The following is a 14,767-nucleotide window of genomic DNA, read 5'->3' on the forward strand; positions in this document are numbered from 1 at the left end:
GCTTTAGAGCAAAACTGGGACTTCTAAGTAGAATTGAAAGGAGTGAGATTAGAGTAAACACTGAACTTATAACACAATGATCAGTTTTATAAGATGGAGCAGGGTGAAGGAAGAAGGTCCTGCTCATTGTGTTTTCAGTGTGAATCTTTGGCTGTGACCTCCAACACAACATTTATGGATTTTCTGCTTAATAGCTTTGAATGAAGGTAATAAGATAAAAAGATGGAAAGACGCACGCCACCAAGGCCTTGAGGGCTGCACCTGCAGCAGCAGAAACACAAGACCAAGGATTTTAACAAACCTTCGGTCTAAAACTTCAGCCATAAAGTAATCAATGCAACTCACTCACGTGTATGCAGCACATGTTCTGATGTTTAAAAAAGTAAAACATGGGAAACATGGATAAGAAAATTTACTTCAAACACTTTTTCCAAACCACAGATTATAAACAATCTTGACACCAGTGAATTAAAAGAAAATGTCACACTGACCAAGAATGAAAGTTATCTTCAACTCAGCACTTGCAATTTCGATTCTTAGAACTTCACAATAAACAGAACAGAAGTCTCTCTGGAAGAAGATGCTCATCATCTCTTATATTTGGATAATCTGTGTAACTCATTACTCACTCCGTGTCTGTGATGACGTAGCCGAAAACGTCGTCGTCCGGCTTCTTCCTGTCCGTTTTGACGTCCAGCTGCAGCTCCGGCACGTGAATCGTCTTCTTGTGCGGCTCCTCGTAGACGAGCGAGGCGGGCGGAGGCACCACCTCCTTGATCCAGCCCGCCACCTCTGATACCTCCTCCACCGACTGGGTGGTGTCCTTCTTCTGCACCGCCACTGCTGCCTCGCTGGTGTGACTTTGGACGTTCTCCAGGCCCACCTGCCGGCTCCTGGGGGCCGCCGCCGCGACGTCATAGCGGCTTCTGACTGACGAAGGATCGGAAAGAGAGGATTTGTCCAGGTAGGCCAGGAGTTTGTTGAAGAGGCTGTTGCTCTGAGCCTGGAGGGAAGATACAAGGACATTTCTATTGGGTGAATAAAATTAAATAAAGTCATGCAATTAAAACTTGAAAATTTCTCTTTGTACAGTCCAGTGGCGTCACTACGCCGATTCTAGGGGGGGCTGAAGCCCCCCTAAAGTATTCTTAAGCCCCCCCTTAATAATTTGGTGGGTTTTTGTTATGGTTTAGTTTTTTACAAAAAACTGCAAAATTCAGAATAATGTGGGCCGAATGTGAGTAAATAATCACGAAGTAAGCCCCCTTTGTCCTTAAAACAATGCAAAAGTCTTCCTCTGTGATTCTCTCTGAGTTGTAGAATTTATAAACTAAATTGTTTCTTTTTGTTTTTAAATAAATTTGATAATTTGAATAAAAAGCATAAGTACTTTTTTGTACTTATTTTAATCAAGTTGTAACATTAAGTCATCCATAACTTAAAAAAAATTGATGAGCTATTATTTTAAATTCTGAAATTCTGAATTTATTTTATAAATTCAGCAAAATAAATAAATAAAAATAAACATTTCTTTGTGACAGTCTGCAGCCAACAAAGACCTTAAGGATAAAAAAAACATTTATGCACTTTATGGTGCAAAAACATCTTTGATTCATCAGCTACTAAGTGAAGTTGCTTAAAAGAAAAACTGAAATTCATAAAACTGATTCTTAAGTTCAAATCCTTGAGAGAGAGTAAAAAACCCAAAGAACATCTGATAAGGTCAGTCTAAATTCTAAGAGTGAAAAAAATCACAGAAAAAAACAGAAACTACATTTGATCAACACTGATTTCTATACAAATATGACAAATAATGTCAAGTAAAAATACATTTGGACCTTAAATCCAACTGTAAATATTTATAGAAGTAGAAAATACTGTACAGAACTGTATTGTGATAAAGTTAAATTTCAGTATTTGATTGATTGTTATGGGGTAAATTGACTGCCATCAGTCCCCGACGCAGTTTTGATTTAAAGGTCTGAATCCTGACCAGATACTGATTTACCATTAAATACCAAAACTGTTCTTCCTGAAAGCATTTAAAAACCTTTTAAACTCCAGAAGTTTCTGGTCCCTAAACTTCAAACACTCGTTTTATTCTTTTGTATTTTTCCGTGACATATCTTTGGATCTTTGGTTGAGACTGTTTAACAGCTGTGAGTTCTGTCGATGTTAACGTGTTGGCAGTCTGCAGCTACAGGTGTGATGAGATAATTGCTGGAATCGAATTAAAAGCTAACCTGTCAGCGTCCGTACTGAACGCCATTACAATGCGCCATTATTCTGCAGGTCCTGACTTCAGGCTAATTGTTCGTCTTGCCAGGAACTGAATGTCACAACAGCAGAAACACTGGGACCAAAATCCACTTTCATTCAGTCTTTAAGCAATCCGAAATCTAATCTGACGAACTCAGAATGTGCTGAGGATCGACAGGAAGAAGCAGACTGTCTGGATTGAACTCAAACTGCTACAACACTTCATGTTCCCACAGCATGACTTCTCCTGTCAGCACTTGTAGGTAAGACTTGTCAAATCAGATTCAAATGTTTTTATTTGACAATAAGCAACACTGAAAATCTCGATAATGACAAAATCCATGCAGAGCTCGACACCGTCTGACACGCAGATATTTAGACAAGATGTACAAAACTAGACTTTGCAGATTTTCCATAAAATATAATCAGCCTCTGAAAGGACTGCCATGTTTCTTCAGTTATTAGTTTTTAGTTTTAACATTCCAGCCATGCAAAAAACATTTACAGTTTTCTGTAAGGTTGAAGGACATCGCAGGTTCTGATTGCTTACCAGATCATCCACTGCATCTGTGTGCCGTTCTGTTGGGAGAAACAAAATGTTTTCATGAAAATTAAAATATGTGAATATTGTTTTTACACAAAAATTAATACTTCAAAATGCATTTGTTTAAACCAGATTTTAGCTTTGTCCTCAGAAAAAAAACCATGTAAATGATTATCATTTAGATACTCAGCAAGCCAAGATGTAATATTTAAGTAAACAACATTTATTCCCTCCATGTTAAATGAGCTTTATAGTTTCAGCCATTATGGAAGCACTTTTAGACCTAATGGCCTCGTTCGGCAAACAGCTATTAACAGACTGTTTATGTTCTGCTCTGGATGAAAACCGTCTTTGCTTCCACACTAATTTTCATTTTTTGATTGGAAACAAGCTTTCAAACATTCCCTTAGTGCTGTATGATGTTAAAACAGAAGCAAATATAGTAAAATGTACCTTGAAGCAATGCCAGTGGTAACGGCGTGCTTTCCTGAGGCTCAGGGTTCAGAGTGGGAACGTTCTGTAGCAGCACTTCATCCTCCTCAGCTCTGGAAGCCTCCTGACTCGAGTCGCTCTGCTCTCCCTCCAGGTCTCTGAGTCCGGGCCCTCGATCCCGGCTCAGAGGCCGGTCCGGTCCCTGGTCCTGGTCCACCACCACTAGAGCGTCGGCGATCAGGCTGGAGAGCTGGCTCAGGTCCTGCGGCGTCAGGCTGTCCACGTCCACATGCTGTCTGCCCACGTTCTTCACCACCTTCTCTATGAACCGCTCTGCAGAGGAGACACAGCCTCAGTAACGCGTACAAAACATGTTCCAACTTAACTAGAGGTTTGGTTTATTTCAAAGCCACAGCCAACAACAAAACACCTTATTTTACCCCTTTTTAAAATTTCATTAACTCAATAAATATGAATAATTCATGTAACAAAAGAAAACTTGAATAAGAGGAGCAGAAAGAAGAATAAACTTATATCTGCCACCTATTCACAGAAAGAAAATTAGTTTTTAAGTTCAGACTATTACAGAAACTTCAAACAACACAAGAAATACATACAAAGAAAGAAAAAGATACACAAGACATCAGCTTATTCAATGCCATATTGCTTTTTCATAATGGCTTTCAAATTTTTTCTAAATGCAGAAATAGATTTATAGATTGTTCCATAAACTGACACCGTCATCACCGTTCTGAATCTAATTTTTTTGAAAATCTCAATTTCTTTTAAGTTGCATTTGCTTTCTCGTTTTACAAATCCGTTTGGAATATTGCTTATTGCTTATTATTTAAAAATAATATGATCAATTCATGAAGTTTCAAAAAGTTTTAACTGCATAAATGTGTAAACATTTATAGTCTCTATAAATGAAAATGATTAGGAATGTTGATCCATCTGAACCTTAAACTGAATTTACAACAAATATTTTACTGAGCATTTAAATATTCAGGTAACAGTTTTTTTTGTCAATATTTTGTCTAATTTTGGCCTGATTTATTTTTTGGTGTGTATATTGTGTCTTTGTCAGTCAAGTAGAATTTATGGGCGTCTATAGAAACAGATCTAAATACTTCAAGACTGTCTGACAAAGTTAAACCAAGTAAATAAAATAATTTACCCAGAACAAATTTAAGAATGTTTCTACAGAGTCATCCTTTGATTACTTTGACTTTATTTACAAGATGTGAAGACTGCACTCAATGTTTTAAATGACCAACAAATGCTCGCCGTATTGGAAGCTTAGTTTTTACATAAAGTCAAACAGAATGTTAAAAGGTTGAGAAGAACAATAAACTAGAATTTGAATTTGAATGAGGCATGGTTTTATATGGAATTCAACCAGAAGATTTCTATGATCACATCTGCATTTTCTGAAGATTTTATTTGAAACAGCAGAGAGGCTTGGAGAAATACTAAATGGATCTCAGACAGAGATTTTTTTCCAGCTAAGGAAATGTGCAGCATCATGCTGAGAGCGCATAATGTTGCTATAACAGTGTAGAGAGTGACGGCAGCACAGTGGAAGACATTTTTGCTTCCTCATTCATTTCAGAGACGTTGTGCTGTGTTGGTACAGCTGCACTCTCAGCTGGGTTCCAGCAGAAAGCTGCACTGAACAAAAGATGATCATTTACATATGATGGGGAGTTTGGGGGAGATGTCCTTCAGTTCAATGTTCCACCATCAGGGAATGCTGCGTGTTGGCAAAACAACAACTAATTGATTTCCTGAAACTAAAAATATGTTAATCTACAAGAAGATTAGAGCCACTGGAAAAAATAAAATGTAAAAATATGACTTTTTTACTCAGAATCCTGACTTTAATGTCAAAATTCAGACTTTAATCTCAGAATCCTGTCTAATCTTCTGAGATCAAAAGATTAAAAGTCAGATTTTGATCTCAGAAGATATTAAAGTTAGATTTCTTTTTTCCAGTGCCCCTAATCCTCTTCCACAGTTAAACAGTCCTGTGGTTTTCACATAAACTTCCTTCAGATTAAAGAGAAGCTTATAAATCTGCTCTCCAGTTTTGTCCGTTAACTTCCAAATTTAACTCTATGTATTCTTTTTGTACTCTTTTTGATTAAATGTAAAGCATTTAAGACACACACCATCCACAGATGTAAGCGGGTCCTTGGCTGAAGCTGCAGAAGGACTTCCCGTCTTCACCAGTCTAGACTGCGGCGTCTCCTTCTTGAACCCGGGATTTTCTACGCCGCTGTTGTAGAAGGGCCTGAGCCGAGGAGAGGCAGATTCCTGCTTCATCCTAGCGCTGTGCAGAGCGAGACGCCCGGAGAGAAACCGCCTCAGGGCCGCCAGGAGAAGGTCCCCATCTGCCTGCGAGGCGAGCAGCTGGCTAGAGAGCGGCTTCTGCTTCTGCAGCGGCTGGAAACGGAAAAAAGATGAGAAGCTGGAGTAAAAGGATTTGAGCTGACAACATGATTGTTGAGAGATGGAAGCCTACAAGGAACCCCGACTGAACAGCAGACTCACTTAATTGAGTCATCCTTTTTGTTAGTGGCTGCCCTGTTCCAGGCTAAAATATTTTAGTATCTTAGATAAAAAGTGTAATTTTTTAAAAACTATGAAAACAATGACAGAAATACGGAAGAGGATTAGAGCCACAAATTCCGACTTTAATTTTCTGCAATTAAAGAAATGAAAAGCACTATTCATTAAATTCAATAAAACGTCAACTATTCAGGGAACATAAATGCATCAACTACTAGAATAAACTTTCATGCATGTCAATTATCATGACATGAAAGATACTAACAATAATAGAGAATCTACAACTCCACTTGACTTTATAATTTTCTTTGATATTGTCAAGAACCAGATAAAAAGTCCCTATCATACATTATAGAAACAGATTTTTGGACAGATGTTTGCCTGTAGTTAAATATTGCACAATAATAACCAAGGGTTATGAGGTATTACAGCTTTGTTTTTTTTAAATAAACAATTAACTTCTTCACCACACTTTAAAGTTTTATTAAACATCTTTAGTCCAGAGGCAGAATTTAAATTGATAAAACTAATACAATGGTATTAGTTTAATCAAACTAATAAAACTAATAATATTAGTATTAGCTTTAATAATACTAAAACTAAGAATAAATGGTTTATTCTTTCACCACTTAACTAAAATACATCAGATTTATTACAAACATTTTGCATCTTGATGCCAGAAAACACGTTTTAGCACTAATGCAAACAGCATATGAGACTAAAAACAATAGAGCTGGAAAAAGCCACGGTCTTGAGAAGTTATTAATTCTCTTATAAAATTACATTAGTGAATTCATCTGCAACAACAAAAGCGAGTTGTCACCGCCAGCTCCATTAACGCCCACACCAGACAAGAAGCAGCACCTGCTTGAGTAATGGCAAAATTACAATAAACGGCTCCTCTCACTTGCCATGCATAATGATTTGTGTGTGCAGACTCCCACCAGGTATCTGCTTTTTCCATCTATTTGCAGTGCCTGTGCCCTGCAGGCCCCCTTCAGTCCGACTGGCCCCATTGTTTTCACTTCCAAACAGGTGAATCTGGACTGAAGGTCCTCAAAGCCCTGAGCGTTGCCTGTGGGCTTTGCCCTGCTGCAGCCTCAGAACAATCTCCCAGCAGGAAGTAGAGCCCTCTGAGGACCCGGCGGAGCCACGAGTCAAGTCATGAGTTATTAATGGGAGGAATGAACTTGTTAACTCCAATACAGTGTAATTTCTCTATTAACAGTCAAGCTGTGAGAGGTCTAAAGCTAGAAAAGAAAGACAAAGGATAGCTCATTCCTCACACAGCAGCCCACGTTTATTTACAAATCAAATATTAGTTGTACACACATTTCAGCAACATTTCAGTTCCACTTTAAGGACTTTAGAAGTGAGGTGATGTGCTCTACCTTCCTGGTTTTAGTCAGAACGCCAGCAGCAGCGTTCTGGATCAGCTGCAGCTGGAGGATTGATTTTTTTTTCAGTAGATCTATGAAGACACTGTTGCAGTAATCAATGCGATTGAAAATAAGTGCATGGATGAGATTTTCTAGATCTTGCCGAGACATTAGTCCTTTAATCCTGAAATTTTCTTCAGCTGGTAGGAGGCCAACTTTGCAATTTATTGTTTCTAAAGAATAAACGCCACTGCAACTAGCTGCGTTTCCACAGAAAATATACTTTTGCAGAAAGGAATTACGAAAATATATTTGCCTAATGGATACATGAAAATTTAGGGGAGAAAAAAATCATGTTTTTTGCTAGAAGTTTTTGCACTAGCAAGTTTTCATCTTTATCGAAATTACAAAACTGCAATGGAAACACTTTTTAAAGTCATGTGACCAACAGCCAGATGTTACTACAGGCAGAAAAGATCAAGAAAATAACTGGAAGTGGGAGGAGGAGGATGGCACAGCGAGCTTTTCAATGACTAATATGAACACGGTTTTTTTATTATGTTTCTTATTTAATGAAAACACTACAATTGCAAAACTGTGTTGTTTTTTTCGACATTAGTGGAATACTGTAAACATTTTGCACACATTTTGGGATTGAAATGCTGCTACAGATTAAAGAGATATTTTCTTGGCTTGTTCAGATTATCAGTTTTTCTACAGGTCTGACGTGTTCCAGTTTGGCATATACCGATTTTTCTCCAAGAGAGAGATTTTACATCGTTTCTCCTCCAGATATTTTGGTGAAACTGTGAATGTAACTGTTCATAGTGAAATACTTGCAGTAAACATCCGACTTTCTGGCTTTCTAAAAATGAAAAGCAAAGACAAACTGCAGCAGCAGAAGACAGTCATGAACCGGAAACCAGCGAAGAATGGCAGAGTGAGGAGATTCTGACCTTGCTAGGTTTGCTGAGGCTGGAGGCGGATGACGTCTTGGGAAGGAGGCCCAGACGTTGGAGGTAAGTCTGCAGATTCCTGTTGAGCTCCACTTCCACCGGCTTCCCCCTTTGGTCTTCTGGGTCCATCGCTTCAGCTGCCGGCCTGCAGAGGAGGAACAGCCATCCACACATTTCTAATGCAGACAGAGCATCTAAAAAAAAGATTCATTAATGACAAGTATCATCGTCAACAATCAAAGCAAAATGTTCAAGCTATAATTGTTAGCACAACCCAGTTTTAAAGCTGTGCAGCCGATATTTTTTATCATTTCAAATCAGCATTTGTTTAAAAATTGTCCTGTTACTTGACTTGATAATATTTCTCAATATTAGGGATTACAAAACTGATTTTCTGTTGAAACCATGGTGTTGATGCTTCAATGGACGTGTGCTTGAACTCAGTAGCTGTATTTCCATTGACCATATAATTGCGCAATATGAAATTTTGAAAGTAAGTTTGCTTAATGGAAAAAAATTCTTGGTTTTTGATAAAAGTCGTGGTGTTGGATAAGTTGTTTTTTTCTTTGCCATATCAAAATTTATTTATTTCGTAAAACTGCAATGGAAACTATTTGCATCAAACCAGTCACATGAAGTGGGACAGGAAGTGGTTGGAGGAATGTTTTTTTTAATGACTTGGGTGAAGTCATCAAATAACACGTGAAACGTATTCAGATGTGATTTTAATTGCAATTATTTAATGTAATCACTGCACATGCAAATTTGTTTTTCTTTTCGACATTAAGAGAATATTAATAAAGTTTTGTGAGCATCTGTAATGGAAATGCGGCTGCAGAAAAAATGTTTCTTTGCTTCTTTGCAAACCTGATTGGTTTTTCTAATGAAAACCTATTTGGAATTGGTCATAATTTTGTCTTCATTGACAAAACCTCCAAATCTACAGGAGAATAATTTCAGATCATGATGTTGACAATTTTGTGTCAGACTTGACCAAAAAGTTCTTGTTTTGTTTAGTCAGAACAGAAACATCTCCTGGGTTTATGATTCACATCTAACCTTCTGGCCCTAATACTCAACAAACTGCTGTTACAGCTGTGTTATGTAAAATAATATCCAAGAATTCATTTAAAAAAAATCAAACCCTGAAGCTGATTTCTTTTTTTATTCTGCTATGATTCCAGCTCCAGAGATTTAAAATAATTAAATAAGTGATGATCTTTCGCCAACACAGAATTGGTTTGTAGATGTGACCTGGAGCTGCTGCTGTAGATCGGCCCTTTCTGCTGCGGCCGGTAGGGAATCCTCCTGAGTCTGGATAACTCACTGGACAGAACCTGCTGGGTCGTGTCATCTTCCCAGGTCAAACCTGCAGCCACAATCACAGATGAATCAGGACACAGAGTCCGGATACACGTCTGCAGTTATGATCCTGAAGCAAAACTGTACTGGTGAAAGAAAATAAGGTAGAAAACCTGCAGCAGAACAGAGACAAACTGCTGAGCCGGCGCAGCTTTTCCAAACTCATCAGGTTGATCATGAGCAGACAAAATGAGGCAACAGAGTTTGATTCAGTGACTAAGCAGAAACAAGTTCTGGTCTTCTACAGTTTATTAGGGAAGGTTTAATGAGAGAATTGGGAATTTTATAAGCAGTTATTTAAGCACACTTCTGTAGTCGGCAATTTATTTTGAAAAGATTAACGTAACATAGGAGAAGCCTGGAGGTCGGGGCTCAAGAGGCCGTCGAATACATTTACCAGCTTTAATCACCTTGTGAAGAAAAAAGGAATCCTGCTGCTTTATTGAAAATGGAACAATTAATGGGTAAAGAGTAAAATTAGCATTTTTGCCTGAATTATTCAATACAAAAGTCAATTGTGCATGCCATTAGCAGATTCTCCCTCTAGAAGAATTTTCTTTTAAAGCAATGTGCAAATGGAGCTTCTTTGAATATTAACCAACAGCTGTTCGTGTCGTCTCTACTTGTTCGTTTCCAGGTAAAAATCTATTAACTGGACGTCAAAGTGCGTCTGCAATGGAGTCCGCGCAACATTTGTGTCTTAATGGTTCTTTTAATATCAACGTCAGTGACAACACGAAACAAGATCTCCTTTTTTTTCCAGCATTTGTGCGAAAGGACAAGCTGGATGAGCTGCACGGCCACTCGCGTCTGTTGCTTATGCTTAACATGCATCCAAACACGGCTTTTTGGCAGCCGAACAGAGGGGCAGGTGCCAGCGCCAGATGGGGTAGCGGAACGAAGCGTTACCGGAAATATGGCTGCGGCGCGCAAAGCACAACACGAACAGGAGCCTTTGGCAGATGAGCGATGGCGCCGCCGAAAGAACACAAGTAACGCAGGCGACGAGTCCAGATGTGAAGCCGCGGGATGGGGGTCTACCAGAGGACACACACATAAATCAGGAACAGGAACTCTGCTTTGACACAGTAGTCGCAATGAAAAGACATGCACAAGAACTAAATAAGTAGTTAGTAGAAACAACAAGAAGTGTGGATTAGATTGGAACCTTGACAGCACAGAGTGGTGACAAAAAATGTAAAAATGAACTTAAAATCACAAACTTTGATCAGTGTTATTAAAGACATGATTATGATTTCCTTGAGAAAAAAAATCATAAAATGGCACAGTAGAAGAATGGCGGACTTTTAAAGTGACTTCAATCTGCACTATAATAATAATCAATTAGAGAAATAAAACTGCCACTTGAGATTAAATTTGGATTTGGATCAAAACTGTAACCACACAGAAGGTTGTCTTAAGACTGATGAATTGAACCCGAGAAGCATTTGCTTGAGCTAAGATTAAATTTCTCAAAGCAATAAATATCAGAATTTTAATTAATTTAAAACATTTAGATTTTCAACGTCCAAAGCAAACATAACTTGCAACAAGAGACTATGGCTGGTCATATTTACCTCTTTTTCAAAACGAAGTTTCTTGAAACATTGTTCGCTAGTTTTAAACCCAAAACCTGGAAGCTTCGTCCCATTTTCTTTCCTACATTCAACATGTTTAATCTAAAAACACACTAAACAAATTTTATTGATAAAAAAAAATTGTAATTGAAACTATAAATCTGAACTGCATCATATGAGAATCAACTTAGGAATGAGGGTCTTTTTGTTAGTGGAAAGAAAACTGAGTATCTCCTTTATTCAATATTCAGGTCCTTTGAGGAACAGGCAAAGTCTGAAGACTTGGGCAAAGCCAAGTCAATTTAATCACTGAAGTAGACAAAAAACAGAAAATACCAGAGGCGGAGAAGATTCTCCAAGAAATGCTAAAGACTCTGAATATTGTGGGTCTGACTGGGTTGCATGTATCGTCAATGTTGCTTGAGGGATCGGGTTGCTTGAGGACACATCCATAAACCGGTCTCAATCTCTAGGAAAGTTAACCATAAAAAGTGTTCAAGCTATTGCACTTATCACACTTATCAGATTTCTGGAAAGGTTTCTCTATGGCATCAAAAACAAGCCTCAAGCGATTGCTGAACCTTAAACACAAAGGTTCAGGAGTTGTTTTCTAGTAAATTTTTGACTTTTCAAAGTCCGAAATCACAGAGTATTTTCTAGAAAATGTATGATATTAAATTAAAAAATTCAGAGGTTTCTTCTAGTGAATATTTGACTTTTCAAACTAAGAAATCTCAAAGCATTTCCTAGAAAATTTCTGAGTTTTTTGGCTGAAATTTACCCTAATATGTTGTCATATAAACCAGCAGATGTTATGAAACTGAAAACACCACTACCAATAACTGTAATGTTTTCTCACAAATGAACATGTCCAACCTTTATCAACAGAGAATTACACCACGAGTTCAACTCGTAACGAAACATTTCAGACCCAGAACAGCTTCTTTACACTCCAACAAAATGAATTACGACCTCGACTGCCAGCCAATCGAGGCACAAGCATCTCTCCAACAGCTGCGCAGCATGTCGGGCAAAGCTTTCCCCATCAAAGAGCCATAAAACGGAGCTTTTAATGGCAGCAAGGGTGGCTGTGAAAATGGGAGTTGGCGTCGGGCGAACAGACGGCATCTGACACGACAGGTTAATGAACGCCGGAGCCCCTGCCAGGATATTCACAGACTCTACGCCTCTCACTGACTGAGCGGTGGGCAGAAGCGTGTCAGCAAACTGAGATGTTTAATGCTTCCACATGTGGAAATGTCTCCAACTGAAACTCTGCTGCTGAAGAGAACGGCTTCAATAGAAGATGAATCTAAAGAAAAACGTTTAGTGAAGCTGTTAATTACCAAACGCCTCATCAGATTTGCGTTCAGGTTTCCATAGAGACGTCAAGAGCAGCTCAAACCATCTCTCAAACAGCTGCTGTTTTCAGAATATAACTGAAACTTTGTCAAAGTTTATGTATATTATACAGGGTGTCCCCCGGTGTATTATAAGCCTGGTGGCCCGCCATGCTTTACTAACCCCCCTGCCAGGCTATTTTAGGAAAATAATTTTTAAAAAACAATTTTTTAAATCGCTTAATTTTTTAATTTAGTAGTCGCGAATTCAGATGTGCGTGTTGAGGGAGCGGTGAGATTTATCTTTGTGAACAAAGAATTATATGTGGTGTTTACATCTCAACACACTGCCCAGCGTGCGGTTGTGTCTTTCCTGGAAAGTTTATGTCTGTGGTCCCGGTTGGCTGGAGCGTTAGTAGTGGTTTACGAACCAGCGCTAACCTCATCATCAGGTTCAGCCCGATGAGGAGCTTTCGCGCTCTCCTCGCAGTCACGCTTCACGCTGGTTTTATATTATTTTATTAGTGGTAGCAGTAGTAGTATTTTCCCTGTAACACGATGCATCAAACTAGTGACCAATTGAGAAACCAGAAACAAACCTTACATTTTGTCATCATCGAAATCATCAATACACATCCGATATATTGGTCAATGTTCCAGTTACTAAAAACTACTCTAAACAGGCTATTTTAGAGGGAAAAATGTTGTTTATATTTTCAATTAGCCACTTGAATTTCAGCATGATGGCCATTTTTCAGGATAATTTTTTTGTGTGTGTTTAGTGGTCTGAAAAACCTGTTCCCTCTCCTCACCTGCGGGGGTGCTGCATCAAGACCTACTGAAGGAAATGACACGAAAACCTCTGAAGAAGAAACTGAGCACAACATCCTTTTTCATTAAATTTAAAAAAAATGGAGGCCTCAGATTTTAGAGGTTGTAGAATTTCTTTTTGCCTTTGGAGGAGATTTAGAAATCAGTAGTTATAGATTTTATCTTTTACTTTTTCATGCTGTTTACATTTATTTATTATAAATTTTCTTTCCCACTCTCTTTTTCCACTGTGCAAAAGAAAAGAAAATGTTTGACTAACCAAGCAAAATGAACATCCCAATGTACAGATATTGAAAAAAGTTCACAAGATTATCATATATGGCACATGTGTCAAACTCAACGTCAAATCTGGCCTGCCATAGCTTTTATGTGGCCCTCTAGACTCCAAATTATAGAAATAGTCCCCTCCAACTTTTCACAAATAACCGCAAAATTCACACAAAAATCAACAGATCCCCACATTTTTTTCTAATTTTAATCAAAAAAATTTCTCAAAATTGTCCAAAACCATTTGGGTTCAAGTGATTGCTGTCTCAGCCTTACTTGATGTCAAGTTGTAGTCCATGACTGATAGAGCAATTAATAAAAGGTCACATTTAACATCATATATTAGCGCAAATATCGTAAAAGATTCCTTACAAATATTTCTAACTTAGCACCACAAACTCTGTGATGTTGATTGCAGAAAACCACAAAAACACTTCTGGATGGACTGATTAGTGTGAAAAGATGTTCAATATTATGTTATTTTAAGTAACACTTATTGAATGCTGAAACACCTATTTATTGATATTTTAACAATTTAATTGGTTTTTATCAATATGTTTTGGGACAACTGGTCCTTTAAGAACATTCCAATTTTTGATTTGGCCCCAAATGGTAATGAGTTTGAAGCCCCTGATATTTGGGATAAAAACAAGTGAATCATGGACTATTTTGAATGTAAACAAGAATAAAGAGTAAGATATTTGGTGGTGGAATGATGTCACACCGCCAGCAAAGGAAGATTCTGTGATGTCATCAACTGCAGAATTGTATGTAACACAATTTTGCATATTTTTCATTGCTTGCAAAATCACTGACCAGTTCAGACGTGCGCAAAGCTCTTTCAGATAGTTTACCAATCGATCATTTTATTGTATTTAAGGGAAAATGTCTCATCATACGCCCAGATACCACAGTGGAATGATGGGACCCCACGCGAGAAGGGGAGTCCAGCAAAACCCCCGAGGCAGGTTCCTTCCTGCACACCCGAATATCTTACACGGGGAAATCCATAGACTCAGCTACCTTCTGGAAATGGAGAGAGCCGGAAGGTTTGAAGACAACCAAAAACTGTCCCACCTGGAGGCCGAGCTGGAAGAGACGAAACTCCAGTTAAAAAAGCAGAAAGCTCTCAAAAAAGTGTTTATCAACCAGGCCAAAGACGCAAAGTGGGAACTAGAGAGAGTAGAGAAGTTTAGTGATCCAGCAGTCCTTAACGCTGCGGCCATTGCTTCCAAGGTTCACAAGAATG

The 14,767-nt window shown here is 38.3% G+C and overlaps 1 protein-coding gene across 2 annotated transcripts in view; it reads right to left on the reverse strand.

Annotated features, from left to right (window-relative positions):
- The window catches only part of LOC116721772 (receptor-type tyrosine-protein phosphatase N2-like), a 189,418-nt gene that overhangs the window by 144,280 nt on the left and 30,371 nt on the right, over positions 1 to 14,767 (reverse strand). The window contains exons 4-9 of one of the 2 annotated variants that reach the window (XM_032565721.1): positions 9,396 to 9,510; positions 8,142 to 8,286; positions 5,407 to 5,680; positions 3,257 to 3,568; positions 2,810 to 2,838; positions 630 to 1,003 (exon numbers count right to left, since the gene is read on the reverse strand). In XM_032565721.1, the coding sequence (XP_032421612.1) occupies positions 630 to 1,003; positions 2,810 to 2,838; positions 3,257 to 3,568; positions 5,407 to 5,680; positions 8,142 to 8,286; positions 9,396 to 9,510 (1,249 nt within the window). Of the gene's footprint in view, positions 1 to 629; positions 1,004 to 2,809; positions 2,839 to 3,256; positions 3,587 to 5,406; positions 5,681 to 8,141; positions 8,287 to 9,395; positions 9,511 to 14,767 lie in introns of both variants that reach the window. The other variant, XM_032565720.1, reaches the window with a different exon arrangement.

The sequence above is a fragment of the Xiphophorus hellerii genome, chromosome 6, assembly GCF_003331165.1.
Source record: "Xiphophorus hellerii strain 12219 chromosome 6, Xiphophorus_hellerii-4.1, whole genome shotgun sequence".
In the NCBI taxonomy this organism is placed as follows: Eukaryota; Metazoa; Chordata; class Actinopteri; order Cyprinodontiformes; family Poeciliidae; genus Xiphophorus; species Xiphophorus hellerii.